Raw genomic sequence first — 25,415 nt, forward strand, 5'->3', positions numbered from 1 at the left:
GGACTATTAAGGTAAGTGTTGAACCTGGAACAGGAAAATAAATGGGTAAAAACATGAATGAATGGCAGATACTTGCATACTGTTACTTGGAAATGTACATAAGTAGAATGTGTGTGAGTTGTCCAGCAATGACTTCAATATGTGATAGGACTGACTTATGTAGATAGATTTCCACCATTTATCAGCTAACATGCCTTATGCATATAAAATACCTAAAATAGAAAAAGCAGTCCAAAGTATAATCATCCCACCATTTTCACACATGGAGCAATAAGCTTCACTGATGTATCAATAATTTTAAGGTAGTAATCTCAACAGTAAAATGGCTGTAAGAAATCAATAACAATTTCAGAACAGCATCACCAGTACCTATACTAAGCACTTAGTTAGCTATGCACCCTGTGCATCAGAAAAAATACACATGTATCCCTGAATCCAAAAGATAGAAACAAGCTGATGGCACAGTTATCATCATTTGTACAGGGTGGGGTGGGCGAGGGGCAGGAAGCAAAGGCTGACACAAAAGTAATAAGTGTGTGTGTGAGTAAAAATTACAGGCAGGCAGAAATGTAGCTAATTTTCAAATGGCCACTGAGATAGAATGATCTGCAAGCCTCCTGAAAGCCTCATGTACTTGTTATGTGTGTGTGTCTGTATGGGCAGTCAGTGTGACGTGTGTGAAAGAGTCAGCATGAACACAGCCAAGCTCTGTGCTAGCGCTATGTCCTGACATGTTGGACAGGTGTGAGCCATGCATGGTAGAGGTATCAGTTCATCATCATCATCCCCGATAGCAAGAACTGGCTTGGCCAGGAGTTGGACTGGCACATCCATGCCCATGGTCAGATGTGCTGGTGCTACCTGAATGTAACCAATGCTTGTTGGACAAGCTCTCCTCATGAATATGCCCAGGTCCATGATCCCATGGCCTGTCATGTCTTAGTATGGACACCTCAACCACTGATGGAGCAGTGGAAGCAGTACCACTACAGGAGTGGGATCAGGCATAGCTATGTTGCCTTAAAGCAGATGATGTTGCCAACCTACAGCCACATGGATGCTGTCCCCCTCCCAGCAGATGTTCCATCACAGACACTACTCATTCCATTCTGTCATTCAGCTGATCAATTGAACTGGCCACACAACAGAGGCGGTCAAGCACATCAGCTTGTGCCACATCTAGAACCCTAAACATGTCCTCAGACGTCCTAGTGAAATGTGCCTGTGCCTCCATGATGGCTCTAAATCTACATTGAGTGACATGTACTGACACATCAGGATCATGCGGAGGGTGGACAACAGGCCTCCTACGAGCATCCCCACCAACCCTCCTCCATTGCATCTCACCCACACTTTGGCTATGACCAGAGTTAACTGGCACTGAAGCCACAGTAACCACAGTAACCACAGTATCCATATCAAGTTTGTCAGCCTCACCCTGTCCACTATCTGTGGGCTCAGTGAAATGGATATACATAGGCATACTGACTGTATCTGAAGGAAATCCAGGGGATGTGTGAGTCACAAACTCAGTGTCAGATTCAACCTCTGCACCCCCTCCAAATGTGCCTCCATTTGTCCACCATCATCATCAGAGCCTACTTCCACTGTCACAAAGTAACAAACACAGGAATCAAATTACTATTCCACTGAATATTAAACTAACATATATGATCAAAAAATAACACTGGTCACACAATCACAGATGGTACAGAAATACAGACACTCAGTACACTCTCCTCACACATACAGATAATTATATATTGAAATAAGGGTAAATAATAAGCAAATAGACATTTGCTTACTATGTGCAGATGTCTCCACATTTTGCAGGGAGGATTGTCCTGGAAAAAAATGAAGCAAGGAAAGGACGTCAGTTAAGCATCACAATGGGAATAAGACAGGGGGACAGTGAATACACACTCACCTATATGTCCTGTAAGAAATAGCTAAAACTAAAACTTGGCTTAGATTTCCATTCACACCCATATGTATGGAGCAACTCTCATGTATAACTCTATTACTTATCAATAGGTACAGATAGAAAAAATGTATCACAGGTAGTAGTAGTCTAATTATATATTTCATTCTATAAGCAAATATAAATGTTGCCTAGAAGCTGCTCCTGGAACACACTTGCCCTCCCAGGCACATCAGCACTAACATTAAGCACATGGTGTGCAGACTCCACTGAGCTGTCTGGATCTCTGACAGTGGACAGGAACTTCTCATTTGGCGCCAGTGGTTATTCAGTAGCAGGATCACTCCCTGTAGCCAGCTGTTCCCAAGCAAAAGCAGCTGTCCTCCTTCATGCTGATGAAATCATATCAGTGGCCTGATGCTGCACCTGATTATAATTGCAGCTGCGACCACTGACTATGTTTACATCACTGACTAACTGGTTTCAAATCTCATTTCTGGCAGCCATATCCCCACAGTCTCTCTCAAACAGAAAGTCTCCCTGCTGCCTCAGTGCCTGTGTTATGACCTCATTTTCAGTGTCACTGAAAGTTATTTTTGTGGATTTGTAGGCTTGGGTGCCATAATCCTATGTGACATAAAACAGATAAGGATACAACAGATAAATATCATATAATGAATGTATTTTTACAAAAGATAATCATTCTGTATACCCTTTTGTCAACATTAAGCACTTGAAACACACTTTTCATTTAGTACAACTGAAAAATGTTAGGTGGTTGCCCCACCTCCCCCTCACACACAAATAAAGGTTTGTACAAACCAATGAGTACCACAGAAATATCAGGATGTCTACACATTTTAAGAGAAAAACACTTGAAACATACTTCTCTTTTTGGAAAACAGAAGTGTAGGTGGCTTCCCCACCCCCAAAACACCAAGCAAACAAATGTTTGAATAAACCAAGAAATACAACAAAAGTAATGTATATATATTTTTTTTCACACAACTCTCAGAATGTCTACACTTTTTCAACAGAAAAGTCAATTTATGAATGCCATTCACTTTTCACTGTGCCTACCATTCCTATGGAGGTTGCCCTAGGCCATCTCAGAAGCATAATATCAGTGTCAATGACATGTACATTACATTTCTCTCCAATAACATAGGGTATTGAAAAATCAAATGCTAAAAATACTGTTGTGCTGAAAGTCTGTATCAAAAATTTAAAAGCCTGCCAAAACTGCCTATGCCAACAGTGAAGTGTAAGAAGTGCATACAGATAAAAATTCCATTGTCTCCTAGATACAGAAATACATCTGTAACATTTTACGAAATCTAGAATGTACTGGAGTAATACAAGTATACCTGAGCAAACTTAAGCCTTCTCTGCTGAAAAATCACCTTCAAAGGAATACCAGTTTTCTGTTATGTCCAAATAGAGAAGTCTCCTCACCTTCAAGTTCTCTAGCTACATAGTTACCTTTTATAGTGCAGATTCAGCCATCTGAGCACTGTGAAGATCCAAATGAGGTATGAACTCATTAGAATTGCTGAATATCAAACTTTTGACTTCACATAGCAGATGTAAACACAGTGTAGGCTCTACATCATTGCTAGGTGCTAATGGCTTGCAACTGTGAATGATTAGTATGACAGAAAAGGAAAACACAATAGCAGTTCAGACACCATTCACTGCAATGGGTGTGTCAGTGAGGATACATTTGCAAAGTGTGGAACTAGCTTCAGTGAACTTTTAAATAAAGCCAAACACCACACATTTATAAATTTTGTCACTAACAACAAAACTCAGACTCAGGCATGTCTTGTTATGGGCTTGCTCACTGGCTGTAAAACATGATACTAGGGATGGTGCATGATGCAATAAAAACGGTCATTGGTTGCTTCCTCAGCCATCTGGAGAGGTTACTTCTTATAATGCAAAACAGATTCCCACCTTTAAGCAATCTCCCAAGGAACCGAGGAGGGGGATAGTGATGACATTTCTGAAGGTGAGGACTATATTCTCACTGTTCCCATGGTTGATGGGGATGTGCCTCTGATATCCCCTACTTATATCTAGTCATGGTGTCTCCCAAACGTTTGTGTCCGTCATCATCCCTGTGTCTGTCTAATTTGCCCTGTTTGTTTGCACTTGCTTCCTTACTTACCCTACCTATCTGATCTTGACATTCCTAACTCCCTCCCACAACATTCCTCTTTTTTTGAAATGCAAAATAAAAAAAGATGTCTCACACATAGCTTTTCACTTTGCATGTGTGTCTTCTTGACACACGTGATTTGGTCCAACTGGATATACACGATTGCATTTTTGTCACCCATCTGTGTTGTAGTGATAGTCCAAATTCATCCATTTTTTTATACATGCTCATATTATAGTGTTAAAGAAGTGGATAGCTATGGTTCTTTCCTACTTCCCTCCTGCACATTCCTGTATTGCTGCCCCTTTGTTCTTTCTCCTGCTGCTACCATTTTACCACTTTCCTATCTACCCCATTTTCACACCTTTAATCTGGTCAAAAAGTAGAATTACATTCGACACACATAGCCAGAAATGGCTCATAATAAAGCCTCCAATTTTTGTCCTCCGCATTTGCATCAAGTTTGGCATCACACACCAAAGCCAAGAGATGATGAATGGCTCTATACTCCCTATGTCAGTACCTGGTGAGTTTTTGCCGTTGGCCACAGTAGTCCATTTACCACCGTGCAATGCTGCTTAATCTTGCTGCACCAGCAGAACACATTGTTAAAGTAGAGTAAAGGCACTACTTTGAAACATTTACTCTGACAGTTATTTAGACTGCTGAATGCAACCAAATGCAAATTCCTATGTGGATTGTTGACACAAATCATTTAATTAAAGTTTTTTTTCTGAAAGTATCCTCAAGGGTTTGATTTCAGAGGCATCTCTCATCATTTCATAGTGTAATGTCATATGTGTACGATATATTTAATCAGCCACATATTAAAAATTGCCACAGTTATGATTTCTACATGAGATATATGGATTACTGACCAAAAATGAGTATCTGAAGTGACATCCATCTCCACTGCTATTGCATATTTATCTAACCTTGTTCTGCTTGTCATAAGACTGTTGTTCCTCTCCTAAGCCTTCTCTACCCTTATGTCACTCACTTCATGCTACATGGCATATAATGTTAATAATGACAGACAAAAAATGAGCGTTAATGTGCCATTAAACAAAATAATGCTAAGTGTCTATTCATATCTCCTTGTATTCATCCCATCACTCAAACTCTCCCATTACTTAGCTAATGCCATCCTGATACCATCTGTAAAAAAAGAGAATGACCTGGATTTGAGCCCCATCTTATCTGCCCTCTTACTAGGAGCTCACTGTTACACCTGGTGCCACAGGGAAAGCTAGGCAGTAGGTGTGTTTTCTTACACTCAGTACTGTCCAGAATGCTGATGGCCGCACATCGCTGGTTAGCTTGTTAGTGCAGAGTGAGGTGAACCAAATTAAACATTACTATTTTTCTATGTAAGCAGAGAATCACATTTGCTCATTGCTTAACTCTGCACAAATGGGAAGGAATAGCAACAGTTCTTAATGTAATAAAGGTTATGAAACAAAACATTTATAATATAAACTACAGTATGAATCTGTCAGCTATTTCTTCCATAACATAATTTCCTAACTACTTCACAAGTTCAACTCGTACATTACATTTCTCTCCAATAACATAGGACCCTGAAAAATCAAATGTTAAAAATACAGTTGTGCTGGAATTCTAACCTGTCTATCTCACAAATGTAAACGCCTGCCAAAACTGCCAGTGCCAACAGTAAAATGTAAGAAGTGCACATAGATAAAAGTTCCATTTTCTTTTGGATATATAAATACATTTGTAACATTTTACAAAATCTTGAATATACTTGAATAATACAAATAGGAAATGGCAATCTTACATGAGCGAACACTTTGCCATCATTCATGCAAATCAGTTTCTCGGCAATGTGCTATGTAAAAAGGTGTTTGGCATGTCTTATTATGGTTATTGTCCAGTTATTCTCCATCACATCAAAAGGCATTCATAAACACAAAAGAAGGGAAGGGTCATGTTCTTCACTGAAAACATACTTACTCAGACTCATGTGTGCCCTGCAGCAATACACTTGCAAATGGTATCTCAGTAATTGGTCCACTGTCAAGTACACTACAGAAATAACGAGCACAACTACATTGTTACATTTGTTATGGGTTTATACAGACTATAGACATTGGTCTGCACTGATCAGATCATATTGATAATTGTCAGAAGAATCTAGTATTGTGGACATCAATTCATCAGAATATGAACACACATACCTCAACACTTGCAGTACTGCTGTTTCCAAAGTCTTCAGAAAGGCTATTTTGTGGCACAATGGTGGACAGCAATAGCCATCTGTCTGAACAAGGGGGGACCATCACCCAACACAGGAAATTAGAAATCCATAAATATGACTAGCTTCATCTGATTTGCAAGCCAATGAACGAATCATCATGGACCTTATCAACAAAAGCATAGGTAATCTTCTGACTGTGCAACCAATCTATTTTTAATCTGTTAATGCTAGATCATGTCTGTTAAGCCTGGTTGACTTCTTCGAGTAGGTCACCAAGACCATGGATGACGGAAAGAATATGTATCCCACATAACATGACATGGCCAAGGAATCTGACACAATTTCACACTCAAGGATTCAGAGAAACTGTCTCAACTGTCTATAAACCATTACATCACCAAGTGTGTAGCCCAATGGATCAACAACCTGACAAATACTGTCAAAGTGTTTGAATTCACCTGTAGCAAAATGTCAGTGAGCAGTGCAGTACCACAGGGTTCTGTACTAGGCCCTTTCCTGTTTGGTATTAAATTCACAGAAGTTAAGGCAAACTTAGACAGTCTTAGTCCAACAAACTTTGCAGATGACTGCAGATTGTGGACAATCCTTGTAGCCCTTGAAGCCATTAACTGTACTGATATACTGCAGAAAGTATTAATGCACACAAACGATTCCTGTTAGCGCCATGGAGACAGACTAAATGGCCAAAAAAGCATAATTATTGCCTTTTGTAAAGCAAATACCCAAGCTAATTAGAATATAGACAGTACACCTCTACGAGTAGACCCAGTGGTATGTGAGCTGGCAACTCAGGCAGATAGTAATTAGAAGTTCGACCAGCATGCGTCTATAGTGTGACAAATGCCTTATATGGGCATGTCATCCAGATCAAAGGATATTATAATTCCATTGTACTTGGCCCTTATAAGGAATATAATTGAGAACAATGCACCCTTTTGCATGTAACTCACCAGACATCTGCAACAGATGGAGCAACACCAGAGATTTTTCACAAGGAAGATACAGGCTGTAACAGACAAGTACTATGGGGAACGACTGAAAGCCTGTCAGTGTATTCTGTCCCCTACAGACTAATAAGGACTGATTTATGTGTGGTCTACAGGGCAGTCACCAATATGGCCCTGATGGAAATGTTACACATTGGTAAAGCAAACTACACAAGGGTCGCTCATTCCAAGGATGTTAACCTAGACGCTGACATAATAAATCAGGTTGGAGAGATAGAACCATCTCTCAGACACTATCTCTTCTCTGGAACAAGCTTCACTTTCGCATAAAGCAAAGGCCTTTTGTCATCATATTCTAGTGTGACCTACATCAATGGCTGGTTAATGGTAATTGTCCTGGAGTTGAGGGAGTTGGTCTTAGATAACATAGCACAGGCTCGTAACTGTGTGAAATATGTTCACTTAGCTATTTAGAATTGTGAAACTCATATTAAATATGTTTAGGTTGTTATCTGATCTTGGCACATTAGCCTATGAACCTATGAAGTTCAACTGTATATTAGGTACAGCTATACTGTGACTGCACAGCATCATGGAATTACCAGTACATCACATCAGTATTTCCACTTAATATTTTGCATTAACACATATGCACACGTCAGGATTTCATGCCAGTATAACATTTTCACTGGCAATGTCGGGGGGGGGGGGCAGTGGTTGTGTGGCACATGTTGAGGTTTGACATGTACTTGTAGAGTGTGCTCCATACATTGTTTGGTATGTGAACAATATCACAGTAACAGTTTCCTTACTCATTGACGCTAGACTTTGCACTGCTGTAGTTTTTGTGACCATGGGCCTAGTTGATGCATTGGCACCAGTCTCACATACTGCTGTACCATTCATTATAACACGCCACTTCTTAATTTACCCATCAATTGCAGATGTTTCAGACAATTTCCATTACTACTGCATGTGGCAGTTGCATGAAATACAGAGCTGTGTGTATGGAATCCACTCATAATAGTGTGTTTTTGTGTGTATTGTTATCCTTATGACAGATACCTATGTCAGCCAGGAATGTTTAAGGCAAGTGTATCATATATGACACAGTGAACTTACCCACATCTTGTCACCCATACAGAACTATTCTTTGCGATGCATACCTATTAGGAATTGACAGTGAAGACTTCCCATCAAGGTGTTGTACAAGATGCATGTGTGATATATCTTTCTGTGTTGCACCTAGTAAATACACAGCTCAATAACAACATTGATGGCACGGGTTTTGATTCTTGCAAGTGTGGCTTGTGTGTCATGCACAGGATTGCCCCCTGAATTCAACTCCAGGTTTAATACTGTCCCTGTTAACCTCTCTAAAGACAGTTTGTTTTTCCAAAAAGGGTGGTTAATTTTCCTTTTCGAGTACTGGCAATCATTACAATTGTACAAGTCTTTTACTGCAGAACATGTATAATAACTTAAACCCACATATTCTGGCAATGTCACAGATTAATGTTGTTAATATTTTAAAATTCCTCCTGATTGTGCCTGTTTCTATCAACAGTAGTCCTGGAGTCTGTTGCTAAGTGTCCATGATTGGTTGTGAGATATGCTGACATTTCACTCATATTCAAGCAAGTCAGTTTGAAGAACTTCACAATATGCACATACCTCATAATGGATATACCATCCTTGCTAAATGTCCTCTCCAGTGAGCATGTCAGTGACATTTATATCACAGCCATTCATCTCCATTGATGTGTAATCTTGTGTGACAATCACATATATACAGTCATGTATGAAGATACAAACATACTCGCACAGGAGGTGTAAACACCAATACATACTGTGCTATCTACATATGCACTTCATGTTATGCTACTGAAGTGCACATACATTGACGTATACTATCTTGGGTACGTTGCCATATTTAACATGCGTTTTTCCTCTTTCTTCATTCCTGTCATTCATGTCTGTCGCCATTTTAATCAGCACACTTTCCTTGCCTAGTGTGTTTATGTTTCATTGTATTAGCCCTTGCTGTTCACCGCACCATCTATCTGCAAATAATTGTTGTAGTGTACTTTGCACTGAGTACACTTTTCTATAATGTGTTAATACTACAGTTATTGCAATATATTGACCCCTGGTAGTCATTGTGGCAGACAAACAATCTCACAGAGCAGGTTCGCCCATAGACAAACTTGTATGCATCTTTTTTTTTTTTTTCTGTGTTTGTGTTGCTCTGCTCTGTTAGACCTTGGAGTCATTTGGCCAAATGATTAGAAGGATTACATTTTATTTTTGGAACCAAATTGAGATGAGACAAAAATGACAGTATGTAAAAACTGGATAGCTGTTCATGAACAAGCTGTAAACATTCAAGTATCTTGACAAATACATAAGTCCTGTTTTCTAAGTTTCAAAAGTAATGTGATTATTTGAGATTAAAAGTTAGACTGTAGTAAATTGAATTAGAGTGATTGGTCTTCATACCTTTCAACTGATTAGATTTTCAAAGAATGTCCAGATTTTTGTGTGGTTTTCTGATAAATCACTGAGGATTGAAGTCACTAAATAATGACATACATTTGAGTTTCAGACTTCATAGTCATCTTAACACAAATCATGTTATTCTAATAACTTTCTAAGTTTATAAGAGCAATATTTAAAATCTGACCCTATATGTGGGCCTTTGTACCCTATTATTTAGGCTTTGCCCTGATTTCTTGTGCAAAGTGTGATTACCCTCCACTGGACCAATAATCAATTAACCTCAATCCTCACCACTGGCAACTATGGGGGGGGGGTGTTCACTGGGAGGATGACAGGTACACACATAACATTTCCAGATGCAGCTCTCGGCAGCAAATGCAATTTTCCTTAAGGGAACACAGGGACTGCAGTCAGTCCAGGACTGGTTTCTCCCTCTTTCTCCAGTTCCACAATAAGGCTCCCCACTGGCACAGCTATAGAGTTGAGATCTTAGATGAGTGATCAAGCCAAGACCTCCAGAACCCTCTTTGTCCAACCAATGCTTCGTGTCCCTGCCCAAGTAGCTGCCACACATACTTTTTGAGGTTTCATTTACACACACATACACACACACACACACACACACACACACACACACACACACACACACACACACACACACACGCGTGCACGCGCACATACACACACCAGGTTTAGTAGATATGCTCCCTTCTGCCCAGACTAGAAGGTAGTTTTCACTACCACCAGTCACTCCTTATCAACTACTTTAAGGCCCTTAACAAAGGGTGTCCAATCTTACGGTGTAATATTAATATTAACACAAATGGTAGTTTGACCAAGTGCAAGGCTATTAGGAATGGCCCATACAGTGTCACAAAATACATATGCAAGTAATCTCAAAACTTAAATATCTCTACACAGATCATCCACAATGAAAGGTTTAAATATATTTAATATTAAATAATAAAAGAACAAGACGATACTAAATATATATTCACAGTGACATCAGAGTTCAAAACCACAGGAAATATTTAAAATAACATTGCAGTACAGGCTCACACAAATAAAGAAAAACATCTAAACTAAGTTTTACTATATTCCTGGCTGTATCTAAGATATTTATACTGTTCCCTAGAAATTTAATTCATTAGCGCAAGGCAGATGTGGTGATGAATGATTCTTGTTGGGTCCAAGACTGAGTACAGGATGCTCTGTCTCACTAAGCAACTTCTCAAATTAATATCTAAAATATTACTGCTGGGATAGCTTGCAGAATGACATAATTTCTTGTCATCTGACTTCTAGTTCCCAGGTGAAGCCCTCATTGCTGAAGCTGGCATTACTTAGCACCTACCTATAAAAATATACAGAGAAGAGCTTGCTCAGATCTTTGGCAGGCAGATGTAAGCCATAAACAATTGCATTCCTTCATGCTTTTAAGACTAGAAATTATTTCACTCTAAAGACAATACAGAAAACTTCCTAGTACAGACTCTATGTCTCTAGTTGTATTGAAACCTTTCAGATAACCTCTTTTATTGCGTAACCTATACAGTAATTTAATTTCAGATATTTTTCTAAAGTTTGCTGGACTGAAGTTAATCTCCTGTATTCCAATTTCCACTGATAATACACATTTAAACAGTTACAGTAATCCATGTGCATTTCTGTTCTATTCCGGAAGAGCACAATGTGGATACATTTAAAACACAGCACTTTGCAAATACCTTTTCACCACAAACATCTGTACAGAGCAGTTTGATATACACATGACATAAAGTTCTGATACATTTGTAAGGCAAGCATCTTATATGACATACAGTTCTAATACATTTGTAACACAGGCATCTTGTATAAATCATTTAGATATTCACCAATGCTATATAATTATTTACAAAATTCCAACTAGTTGTGCTGGCTGTATTTCCTTTCTTCACACTAAGAATGAGAGGTATGCTGGCCATAGTCATATCAGTTTAAGATTACTAACCCAGCATCTGCTGGAAAAGTTTACTGCAATAAGGGCATCATAAATTTATGTGAAATGTTCAATGATTCCATAGCAAAATCATGCTCTGATGACTAATCACTGAATATTTTATTAAGAATAATACAGATGGTGATAATATAAATAAAAGAACATTTGCTGGCTTTTGAAATCTGCTGTGTAACAGTACAATATTTGTTTCCATAAATTAACTTAAGTTTAACATATTACATCTTTAATATCTCTTATGCAGTTATAAATGCTGTGAAGTGGTACACTATGCAATTGTTTCCTTTTCTGGTGAAAATTATTTTAAAAAATTACTTTCTAGTAACCAGTGGATCTTTTTAAAATGCCTTGATAAAGATATATGATGTTATTTTACTGCCAGGTTATAATGTTGGCTACTAAGTCTAGCCCATGGCTATCTTTATAAAATTTAGCCTGTGGTTATTTTTTATAAAAGTGAGCATGCCTAGTGCATGCATTTATTTAAGTGTGTCATACCTCTCAACCACTTAGAGCAAAATATCCTTACAAAGCTACAAATAATGTGGGGACAAAGGGCCAAAAATACTTGTTTAAATATTGCTCTTACAAACTTAAAAAGTTGATAAATTACAGCGTTTTCATTGGCAGGAATTTTCTGTAAGGGTATGAAGTCTGAAACTCAAATGTCTGCAATTATTTTCTGACTTCAGTCTTCAATAATTTGCCAGTATTTTTCCAGAAAACCTTAACTTTATGAGAAACAGACCAAAAATATGAGGCAAAAATCTGGACTTTCTGTAAAAGATCTGGACAGTTGAGAGGTAATGCTGTCTGCATTTCCTATTACATATATTGCAGTCATATCATATCAGGTATCACATAGTCAAAATGCGAAACTGAGGCCACACATCAGATTCTGTTTGATATAACCATGTACACTAGAAACATCAGATAAGGATCACCCACTTAATAGTGGCATAGGAGGATGCAAAATATACTTGTGTATTTACAGTTTCTAATGAATAGAATATTGCTGAGTGTTCCTTCTAGCTTAGATAACAATCCTTGATAAAAAAGATGGTTCATCACATATACATTTCTAGGTAGTATAATTTCCTATTTATTTTTTTCTCTACCTCTCATTCTTTCTTATCACGGTCTTAGATTCCTTATATGTTCACAAACTTACATTTCTCATAATTGTGAGAACTACTGTTGTGTTTTCAGGGTAAATATTTTTTTTATTTTGCTTCTCTGCCAAACTATTGAGCAAATAGAACTATTGAGTAAATATATACATTGTCTGCATTTATTTCATGCTCCCAAAGTACTACCAGATGCTATCAGTTCAGTAAACTTTAGGTGCCAAAGCTTTGTAATATGAAAATGGTAAACCCTTTATTACCAAAACATAAAATTATTTTCTTGAGGGGGCACCTTGCACTTCCTCATAAACATACACTTTCCTGCTATTATACTCAAGGCTCCCTACTGAAATGTTATCACTCGAAATGCTGAATGCCGAAAATGTGAAAAAAAGACTGAAAAGCCAGAGAAGAGCAAATCTCAAAAATCACTTTTCTCCTTAAAACTTCTTTTTGTTGGGGGGGGGGGGGACAAGTATCCCACACCCCTGAACTTATATATATATATATATATATATATATATATATATATATATATAGAGCAATTCCTAGATTGCCATATCTCAGAGAAAAGGGAATATTCTGAGAAATGGCATCTCAGTCTTAGTATATTTAAGTCCGATCTTTCGACCATTCAGTCTCTGCAGTTTGGGACTTGCTGTAGTGGGTTCCAGCATTTCAAATAGTTATCCATATTCTAACTTGGAAGTTACACTGTCTCATTGAAGGGGTATAAATCTCTTCCTTTGTCCCTGTGAGTCAGGATATTACAGCAGTTGGGTGAAAAGTATGGCAATCCACATGAGAAGATGTGGATGTGGGGGGAATGTGCTTCCATTTTAAAAATATACTTTTATTGTTCGGGCCTATAACTATGTCATTAATTCTGACACTTGAGCTCAGCAGGTCAAGTATTTAGTAACTTTAGCTCAACAGATCAAGCTTTATTCTTTTTTAGAATTTACCTGAAGCTAGGAGAGCCACTGTTCTACAGGTAATCACACCGTAACTTGAGTATGGTCTCCCCATCTTTTCCTTGACCTTTTTACATAATCACTCAATATTACAAAAAATGATGAATAAATTCTTAAATTTCGTTCACCTGGCACAAAATATAGAGCATTACTGTACTTCCGTAAAAAATGGCTTCTTATTTCTGAAAGAGACTCTTTTCTCCTCAACTCCCTCAATCACAAGCTCTTATATGACTCTTATTGCCCAGCTCTTCTTTGCAGACTTCAGATTCAGTTAACTAACTACTCTGTCTGAATCCATGATGCTATACAGTTCCATAGGCCTCCCTTTTTCCTGGCAAATGGTGACAAGTCTTTCTCAGAAATGAGCCCTATCCTGGAACTCCCTCCTTGAGAGCACCAGAAGCCTTGACAATGTTTAGCATTTTCATAAACAGTTGAAGCTACACCTTCAGAACCTGTCTAATTGCTATTGCTTTATTGATTGACTGATTATGTATTTCAGATATTTCTACATATAGCACATCTTAATTAAAACATCCTTGCTGCTGCATCTCTTATACAAATACCTAGCTTAGTTTTAACCCTCGTCACAGCTGACTGTAAGTAGCTGCTAGCTCCTCTTTTTCTGTAACAGGTTTATCACATTTACCTTAGCCTCCCCTTGGTTCCACCTGCCCCACATCTGGAGTAAGTGAGGACAGTATGGTTGTTGTTGCTAGTGAGTTTGCCCTAACTTTGGACACCCTGTGAAAGTCCTGCAAATTCTGCAATCTCTACATATATCGTGCATGCTTCTCTGAATGAGTAGGCTCTTAACTAAGCTACACAATGCTTGTCAAGCTTGTAACACTGCCTTATTGCAACAAGCCAAATTTGCCTCTTTTCATCCAGGATGGGTGAGCTGATGTTGATAACTCACTACAATCCTCCCCTGTGGCCCTTCCTGCTACTATTTCAATATGGGTCACCTGGGGTGCAGTAAGCACTTTATCTCTCTGTGCCATCGGGTTACTGAAAATACGTATCGTCTTAACTAAAGTCTTATACATTACTTATTTTTGTCTGTCATACTTAAGACCATACGTTTGCCGGCTTGTAAATGCAAACATTTGTCTGTTGCAAAACGTGCAGACTTCTCTGTCTTCCAATTAACTGCAGACTTAAATAACTAAATAATTCCATATATTTACCATTATTATCATTTTAAGTGCCAAACAGAATAAGAAAATATATTTTGGGTATCTTATTGTAAAAAAAACAATAACTTACCTTGGTTGAAAAAAAGTCCAGCTACCCATAAGGAGGCAAGGAACAATGGAAAGTATTCTGAACAGTTTGCCCTAGAGGGAGGAAGTACAATAGTGTGCGTGAAAATCTGTTTGAATAAACAAGACAAAAAAAAAATAAACTGTATATTTTATTAAAGCATCACAAAAACTGCATAGAGAAAAGAATGTGGGTCAGTAAACGTCCACTTGATTCATCATAACTCAGGCAGTTATAAATTAATAAATAAGACCACAACTGTAATCCGGTAATACTCTTTCTACAAGAGAGAAAATATCATTTGTGGTTACTTCTTTTAGGAACCTAAAATCCAGAATGGTTCTTTGTTCCTGTCACAAATGCTACATTATCATTGTGATATTATATTCTGAATTCCCACTTTTTACCACATTGAGTCTTCATTATTTCTCATTTATCATGTTTTAGAAAATGAGTCATCTATTTTGCTTTTATCTAACCAGTTAATGTCCAGTCTGGACTGGTGTATTATTTTTCATTCAGCTATCAGCAATTTGTTATTTACCACCTATTTTTGTATATTTGATCTGCCCTCTAAGCAGCCCTATTCAAGCTGAATTAATCAAATGTCTTATACAAAACTGTTTAGATATATAAGTATTTTATACCATTGTATTATAAACATAAATAATAATTGTTTAAAGAATGGGAGGGAAGCACAGAGGGAGCAGGAGATAGAGAAGACAAAGTGTATCCATTTCTGAGTCTGAACACAATATTTATTTTATTTTATTTGGATATAAAATCAATCCAGAAAGCAAAGGCACATACAAAAGGCATGTGTAATCTGGTTATGCATCTAGAGGTGTGCCAAACTTCAGTTTTCCAAGCTACATTAATACAAAACTATATAAATTCTCTTAAAGTCCATAATTAAATGTAAAAAATTGGAGTTAGAAAAGGGACACTGAACAAACATAAGGTAGAACATAAAGAAAGTGGATGGGCCAGAGAGGGTTAACATGTTTGGTGCAAAGGAGAGGAAAGGAAATGCATTTGAATAACACATATGAGCTCCATTATTTTAGCAATAATAATGTCCAGATGTTTTGATTGTAGATTACTTCAAGTACCATATTCTGTTCCATTCCCTAGTATTTCATATGTGCATGAATCTGTGAAGATATCCCACTACTGGTTCTCAGGAAAGGGAGGAAATGGTTGGTCTTCCAATGTAGTACGAGAATCATTTTTGTAGTCACACTGGCAATCATAAGAAAATCTGAACTGCATATTATCACGTTTCCAAAAGATTTAATAAAACCATAGAGGAAAATATCAGGATGAAAAATTCACTAAGTAAGTAAGAGAATTGTTTTGGTAGCTACAGCCGCCATAAGAAAATTTGAATTACAGTTTCTTATGAAGTTTCCAAAACATTTCATAGAACCAAACAGGAAAATATCAGGATAAAAAAAACATAAGCTAATATTTTTCTATAATTACTTTATAGGTTCATAGTTTTTCACTGAGCTGATGACCAAGGAGACCATCAAAAAGCTCAGCCATATCTCCCAGTTCTGGTGGGAAAAGATCACTGTCCACTGTTAAGTACATCTTTCCCACATGTCCCAAGTGAGGTGAAAATTTGGAATCATCCATTTAGTTATCCAAACTGGTTTTAAAAATTGCCAGTGAAGTGTTTTGCTTGATAAGTAAGGGCAGCTTGTTCCAGAAATGGTGGATACATTGGATTATGTACCCATTGCACTGTCTGGTATTTTTAGTGTGGCACCATATGCTTAGGTCTTTAGAGTGAGTGATTGCTTTACCACTTGTCCTGGTTAGGTGAAGTAGTACAAACAGGCCTGAGACATTCACAGTTCAGAAAGCTAAGCAGAGATTACGCCTCAGGACTTGTAAGACACTAAGTAGATGGAGAGGCTATAAGACACTGAGCAAATGGAGAGTCATCAAAGTATCTAAAAGTACTAAGACCTGAAATCTTTTTTATGAGGAAACATTGAGGTTTCTCAAGCAGGTATGTGTGCTTAGTGAGGTGCATGTTAGCAGGGCATTATATTCAATGATGGCCTTATAAGGTGAAATAAATGGGACTATAACTTCCCTTGATCTTGAAAAGATACCACAGAGGACAAGCCATGCAAAGTAAAATTACTCTCTAACCATGACACACATGTGATAGGCAAAGGAGAGTTTGTTATTAACATAGTTACCAAGTCTTGGATGACTGGATCAAATAAAAATGGAATATTATCTCTGTGGTATGTGGTAGCAATTATGGACTTATGGAAGGAAATAGTGTTGCATGTTTAGCACCGAGGTTGAGCCCATGATTAACATATCAAGATTTTGTTTGGTTCAGCCCCTGCTAGAGAATTTAGGCAAAAGAATGAGATTTGGTAACCACCCATAAATTGCAAGCATTAGTAAACTTAGTTAGCCATAGCCCATTGATGTCAGCTTTCATGCCAAAGAGGAGGGGGACAAGTCCTGTAAGGCATTGCTGGTATTGTTTTTCTATCTGTGACACCAATCCAGCAAACTACATATTGGTTGATGATGAATTGGAAGAGTTTGTCAATAATTCTACCATGGAGGCACAGAAGGTACTATGGACTGTATATTCTTATCTGTGGCCTTGGCAATCCTTTTAGATCACTCATCCAATTTGATCAGGAATGGTCTGCATTTCACAAAGTCACAGTGATGTGCATTTAGGAATATAAGGTCACTTATATCATTTTTCACCAGTTCAAGTACTCTACAATTCATAGTCTTGCCAATAATACTAATACGACTAATAGACATGCAATTCCTAGGGTCAGTAGAGGGAGCCATCCTTATGCAAGATCACCACAGCAACACCATACTGCAAGATGTAAACAGCAGAGAGGCTCAGTTTAAAGAGTATGTGATGACAGGAGGTACTGCCAGCGCTGCCAGGAGAAGTAGGTCAGTGGATGTGTAACATATGCCAGTACAGCTAGCTGGAATTTGTCATTTATATGTCAAACTGATCTGTACAGATGCTTGTGTTGAAAAATGTATTTGTAAAGCTGCTTGTGTTAAAATGTATCAATAGTGTGCCCTGCAGGACTGCAAAGAAATGTACATGCACTATTGTAACTGTTTAAATGTATATATTGTAACAGAGGACGCTGGAAAAGAGAGGTTAATCTCAATCCACCTATCTTTGAGAAATAGTAAGAAAATTAAATTACTGGGCCTAGACCATAAAGATGTTATCTCACAGTTTTGAATGCAGCCAGAGACAAAAAGTCTGTACTAGGAAGCTTCCTGCATTACCATTGGGGTGAACTAATTGCTACACTGAAAGGGTGGAGGTTTGAAAATTGTTTTCCAACTGCAGTGGTAGGAGTTGCAGCACATCTCAGCAAAGCTCTTGTGTGTGTATTATTGGCATGTATGTGCTAAATCCTGGCAGCTCCTAGTAATGGGGGGGGGGGGGGGGTTGCATGAGAACCAGGAGTCAGATGACCAGATGCATGTGATATCATTCTGCACAGAAATAATGTTTTAATATTAGAGGAGACTGAAGTCTCAGAAGCACTCTATTTCTTGGAACCTGACATAGAAGCATCCCTCACCTACTTCATCTTGCCTTGCTCTAGTAAGTGAACCAGGGAATAGAACTCTTTAGATTAGTCAGGAAAATATAGTGAGAATAGAGTTTTGTATCTGTGGATCTATTCATCTGTGTTATTTTAATACTTCTTATGGTTGAAACTCTGGTGTTTACTGTAAATAGATATTTCATATGTTCACATTCTTTTTTTATTTATTATTAAATATATTTAAACTTTTCATTGTGGCTGATCCTTAAGAAAATATTATAAACTTTGACAATACTTATATCTACTAGTGACAATGTGGCCACTCCTGAAACCTGGCTGTTTGGTCAACATTACCAGTTATATTAATATTCATTTCACCCAGTATAATTTGGTACCCTTGTAAGAGCCATAGGTAGCTGGCTTTTTAGTGTCTGGTGGCAGGTTAACTATCTTATAGTCTGGGCTGAAGGGGGGGCATAGCTAATAAATCTTTCCCAGCCTTTCCCAGGTGTGTGTGTGTGTGTGTGTGTGTGTGTGTGTGTGTGTGTGTGTGTGTGTGTGTGTGTGTGTGTGTGTGTGTGTGAGAGTTACTTGGAGCAGGGACACGAAGCACTGGTTTCACAGAGAATATGCTGGAGGACTTGGCTTGGAAACTTGGCTGAGGACTTAACTCTGAAGCTGTGCCAGTGGGGAGCCTTAGTGTGGACCTGGGGAAAGACAGAGAGAGAAACTCAGACCCCAGACTTAGTGTGTTCCCTGTGTGCTCTTAAGGGAAATTGTGCTTGATGCAGAGAGGTCTGCATTTGAAAATACTAACTGTATCTATTTTTGTTCCAAGTGAACGTCCCTCTCCAGTGTTAGTGATGAGGATTCAGGCTCCTTGATTACTGGTCCAATATGGGGACATCAAATATTGGTGGCAGTGATGGGATTCAAGGCTCCCTTGATTACTGGCCTACAGTGGGAATGTCACATATTGGTGACAGTGATGAGTTATTACATGAACTTGTCACTAAAGGTGGGTGCAGTCTCAAGCAGTCACAAGATAAACATTCAGAGTTTCATTTCACAACAGTTCTAGTTAATTTTTTTTGTTAGTTTAATCAGATAAATCAGGCAAAGATGTTAGCAGAGGACTATGGCAAGCTGACAAAGAACCAGTTTGCCAAGGTGTGTGAAGCCAAAGGACTGCTGCATGCCAACCTGACTAAAGAGGAAATTATTTCAGCCTTAGTCATAGCTCAGATCAGCAACTAGGAGGATAACCAGTCTGTTGTTGGGAATTTGTAGCCCTCAGAATCAGGACAATTTACCTTTTCCTCAGAGGACTTAATAATCTGTCTGGAGTTAAAGAGACTTGAACCGGAGGCCAAACATTTGGAATTAGAATCATCACAGAGACTGTGGCATTTGGCGGCTGAAGAAAATGAGAAGCAGCATCAATATGAGAGGAAGATGGTGACTCTGCACCAGGGTCATAAAAGTATTAAGGAAGGGAATAACCTAACTCCAGAAACAATAAAGGTCAGTAAATTTCTTCCACAGTTTACAGAGGGTGATAATTGTGACAGTTTTATTCATATATTTGAAAGAGTATGTAAACATTATAATGTTGGCCAAGGGCTCTGGGTACGGTTCCTGACTGCCTTACTCCATGGTAAAGCTGTAACTGCTGTTTCTAAATTGTCTGATATTGATTGTTTAAATTATGATAAAGTCAAAAGTTGTTTACTTGAATGCTTTAAGTTAACACCTGCAGCTTACAGAAAAAAGTTTCATGAGTATAGACACAAGGCGGGTCTATATTATTAACTCGAACATTTAGAATAGCGAATACATCTCCGTCGACACATAAACGTCAATATATACATTCAGCAAACTACCAAACCATCGAACCCGAAGACATCAAACGTATTTATTGGGCAGCAGCGTGATCGTGGGGATGAGGAAATATATCCTTTTCCCCACTGTAGTGCGATATCGGAGTTAGTATATTTAAGTAGGGGGTGTGGGGGGCACAGCCTCTCACATGAGGAAGGTGCAGGGGGGCTTGACTCCTGAAAAAAGTATGTTAATATAGTTTTATTTAGTTGGGTTTGACTTACCTGAATGGCGCTTTTGATGACGTAATACATTCGATGTCTTCATTTTTGATGGTTTGGTAGTTTGCTTGATTTGTAGATCGACGTTTATGTGTCGACAGAGTTGTATTCGCTATTCTAAATGTTTGAGTTAATAATATAGACCCACACAATTGCAGAAGAAAGTGTGTGTGATTATATTGCTGAGTTAAGCACTTATTTTCATAGGTGGGTGAGTGGGTGTCAGGTCACCACTTTTGAAAGGCTGGCAGACCTTTTGTTGAGGGAACAAGCCCTTAGCACTTTGCCTAAAGACATGAGAATCTGGTTGGCAGACAGATAATGTAATTCTGCACATGAGCTGGAGAAAAAAGGGGATCTCTACTTAGCAAGCAGGGTATCACTGCATAGTAAGGGGAACCCAGTGCTGCACATGGAAATAAGGAAACCCATGGTGGGCAGCCTAAGCCATCCCAGCAGAGTCCACCAGTAACAGGGAAAGCCACTAGCTCAGGTTCATGGCCAGGATCAAGGGTTAAATGGTTTAAATGTAACCAGTGGGGCCACGTATCATATAGATGTCCACTGAGAAAAGGTGGGGAACAAAAGGTGGGACAGCCAGCAAGTGGGAATAACAGTATGCCAGTGGTAAGTTGTCTGAAGACAACATGGGTACCAAAGTATTATCAGAGTTTATATCTGATCTTAGTGGATGTTAAACAGGCCACTGCTAAGAGAGACAATGTCTCTGACATAGCTATTGTGAAGCCTGCAGTGGTTTCAAAGGAGCACTACTTGCTTGGGTAGTCCACTCCAGTCAGAGCATTAGCAGGGACCCCATTTCAAATGCCTTTGGCCAGGGTTCACCTTGACTGGGAGGGTGGAAAAGGAAGCAAGAAAGTAGGTGTGTTTGAGGATATCCCTACAGATGTCCTGATAGGGAATGATTTTGATAATGCAGTACCTTGTGTGCATGCAGTTACAAGAAATCAGACTTGGAGAAAGGCATGTGGGTCTGGTAGCCTGGGGGAGACCCAGACAGACACCACACCTGAAGCCAGGGCTGGTGAGGAGGCTATTTAGGGAGGGAGCTACCCTGTAGCAGTGAGCCTGAAGGTGAGCCACAGTGGCTGGTAGGTACTGATGTTCCCTTGGACAGAGTGACTGCAAGGGCAAAGGTGAGTGGTAGTACCCAGGCTGACAGTGAGGCACAGTGGTCAGAGGATACAAGACTTCCTGTGGAGGGGGAGCTGGGAAGAGTCACAAAAGTACAGCTGAGACAGGCTCAGCTCTCAGACTCTACATTACAAGGCTTGAGGGAGGTAGCTCACGAGAAACCTGATACTCAAGTAAAGGGGCAATCTGTATACTGGAACAAAGGGTTACTGTACAGAGAGTGGATCCCTGAGGCAGAGCTAGAAGGTGAGGGAATACAGCAGTTGGTAGTACACAGACCCTACCCATCTGGCACTTCTAGCCATAGCCCATGACATTCCATTTGCAGGTCATATGGGCATAAAGCGTATCAAGAGATGCATTATGCAGAAGTTTTATTGGGCTGGGATTGCAAGGGATATAACAGGGTACTGCAGGAACCGTGAGCAGAGCCAAAAAGTAAGCAAGGCAGGAGACAAGGTCAAAGCCCCTTTGATGCCTTTGCCTGTGATGGAAAAGCCATTTCAGGGGGTAGCTATGGATATTGCCAGGCCTCTGAGTACCCCAATTTCCACAGAGAAGACATATATCCTGTTGTTAGTAGATTATGGTACTAGATACCCTGATGTGGTGGCTCTGTCCTCCATCTGAGGCAAAGAAGGTGGCAAATACTTTGTTAGAGAGTTTCAATAGGGTAGGTTTCTCAAGAGAAATACTGACTGGCACAGGTGTCAATTTCATGTCAGACCTGCTGGCTTGTCTGTGGAAGGGCTGTTGGGTGAAGCAGCTAAAGACCACCCCTACCATCCCCAGACAAATGGTCTTGTAGAGAGGTTAAACTCTACACTAAAGACTATGCTACAGGCATTTGCACACCAGTTTAAGAGAGAGTGTGACAAATATTTGTCCCATCTGCTGTTTGTTTACAGAGAGGCACCCCAGGAATCTACAGGTTTTTCACCCTTTGAGTTGTCATATGGGCATAGGGTGAGGTGGCCTTTAGATTTGATTCCTGATGAGTGGGAGTGTCAGTGTGAATCCTACAAGGAGTCTGTTGTGACATTTGTCCTAAATCTCAGGACAAGGTGAGGTGGCCTTTAGATTTGATTCCTGATGAGTGGGAGTGTCAGTGTGAATCCTACAAGGAGTCTGTTGTGACATTTGTCCTAAACCTCAGGACAAGGCTTAGGAAGCTCATGGGCTTGGCCCAGGAGAAACTGGCAGGAGCACAACAGCAGAAAAAGGGCTGGTATGACAGAAATGCTCGAGCCCAAGAGTATGGTGTGGGACAGCAGGTAATTGTTCTCATTTCTGTCAGACACAATAAGCTGCAAGCAGCTTGGGATAGACCCTTCAAAGTAGTGAGGAAGGTCAGCGACATTAACTACATGCTGGAACTGTTAGGCAAGAGGCAGGAGCACAAATTGTACCATGTTAACATGATGAAACCTTACCATGATAGGGAGGCCTTTGTGCTAAGTATTTTCAGTAGGAGGCAGGAGGAGTCTGAGCAGGTGCTATGGCTACATGGAGCCAGCCAGCAAAATGCCATGTTCCTAAGGTGGAGCCCAGGGTTGCAGGCATATGATATGACAGTGCAGCACCATAGTGGGGTTAGCAGTGCCAATGCAGATGGGATTGTGATGACCCACCACTGGACCAATAATCAAGGAGCCTCAATCCTCACCACTGGCAACAGTGGGGGATGTACACTGGGACAATAACAGGTACACACACAGTATTTCCAGATGCAGCTCTCTGCATCAAGTGGAGTTTCCCTTAAGAGTACACAGAGACCACAGTCAGTCCAAGGCTGGCTTCTCCCTCTTTCTCTAGATCCGCAATAAGACTCCCTGCTGGCACAGCTATAGAGTTGAGATTTCAGCTGAATGGCTAAGCCAAGGCCTCCAGCACTGTCTCTGTCCAACTAATGCTTCATATCCTTGCCCAAGTAGCTGGCACACACACTCTTTGAGGTTTGATTTACACACACACACACACACACACACACACACACACACACACACACACACACACACACACACACACACACACACACACACACACACACACACACACACACACACACACACACACACACACACACACACACACACACACACACACACACACCTGGGGAAGGCTGGCACAGGTTTACTAGCTATGCCCCCTTTTGCCCAGACTATAAGGTAGTTATTTATCACTACCAGCAGCCAATTCCTTATCAGCAACTTTAAGACTCTTAACAAAGGGTGTCCAGTCTTACTGTGTAATATTAATATTAATACAAATGGTAGTTTGACCAAGAACAAGGCTATTAGGAGTTATCCACACAGTGTCACCAAATACATATGCAAGTACTCTCAAAACTTAAATATCTCTAGACAGATTAGCCACAATTAAAGGTTTAAATATATTTAATAATAAATTGTAAAAGAACAAGAAAATACCCAGTATATATTCACAGTGACATCAGAGTTTAAAACCACAGAAAATATTTAAAACAACATTGCAGGACAGTCTCAAATAAAAAAAGAAAAATATCTAAACTTAGCTTCACTATATTCCTGACTATATCTAAGAGAATTATACTATTCCCTAGAAACTTTCTTCATCAGAGCAAGGCAGATGTGTGGTGAATGTTTATTGCAATTGTTGTCAGGTGCAAGACAGAATGCAAAATGCTGTGTCTCACTAAGAGACTCCTCAAATTAATATCTCAAATATTACGACTGGAATAACTTGCAGAATTACATTGTTTCTTGTCACCTGACTCTATCCAAGGTAAAACCTCTACTGCTGGAAGCTGCAGTATTTAGCAACTACCTGTGGAAATACATAGACCTGGGATCTTTGGCAGATGCTGGAAGTCATAAAAAAATTACATGCCTTCATGTTTTTAAAACTAGTAATTAGTTCACTTTGAAGACAATGCAGAAAGCTTCTCAGCACTGACTCTGTGTCTAGGTGCATTGAAAACTGAAAGATACCATCTTCTATGGCCTAGCCATAAAGTACTTTAATTTCAGCTGTTTTTCTGAGGTTAACCTCCTGTATTCAGTTTCCACATTTAAAATATATGCATTTAAACTGTTAGAGTGCATGTACATTTCTGTTCTTTTCCAGCAGGGCACACTGTGGTTACATTTCAAGCACAAGCACTTTATAAAATACACTTTCAACACATACAGCTCCAATACAGTTGTAACACAAGCATCTTATATAAATCCTGTTGATATTGACCAATGACATATAGTTATTTACAAAATTCTAGACAGGTGTGCTGGCAGTATGTCCCTTTGTCACAGGGATCTCAAGAAAGGGTATGGGATAATGTATTCCCAGACAGGCTCATTCCTCTTAAGCAACGTTTCTCAAGGGGCACTTGAAAAACTAGCTTGAGTCTTCAAAGCGGGGAGAGATGTGATGATAGGAGTTACTGCCAGCTATGCCAGGAGAAGTAGGGCA

General features: G+C 39.3%; 1 protein-coding gene across 1 annotated transcript in view; it reads right to left on the bottom strand.

The window, feature by feature from the left end:
- LOC122800055 (leukotriene C4 synthase-like) overlaps positions 1 to 25,415 on the bottom strand; it is a 472,737-nt gene that overhangs the window by 79,449 nt on the left and 367,873 nt on the right. Inside the window, exon 3 of the mRNA XM_044069541.1 lies at positions 15,137 to 15,207. Coding sequence (XP_043925476.1) covers positions 15,137 to 15,207 — 71 coding nt within the window. The remainder of the gene's footprint in view (positions 1 to 15,136; positions 15,208 to 25,415) is intronic.

Source organism: Protopterus annectens, chromosome 4.part0, assembly GCF_019279795.1.
Source record: "Protopterus annectens isolate FY-2018-M chromosome 4.part0, PAN1.0, whole genome shotgun sequence".
NCBI lineage: Eukaryota > Metazoa > Chordata > Ceratodontiformes > Protopteridae > Protopterus > Protopterus annectens.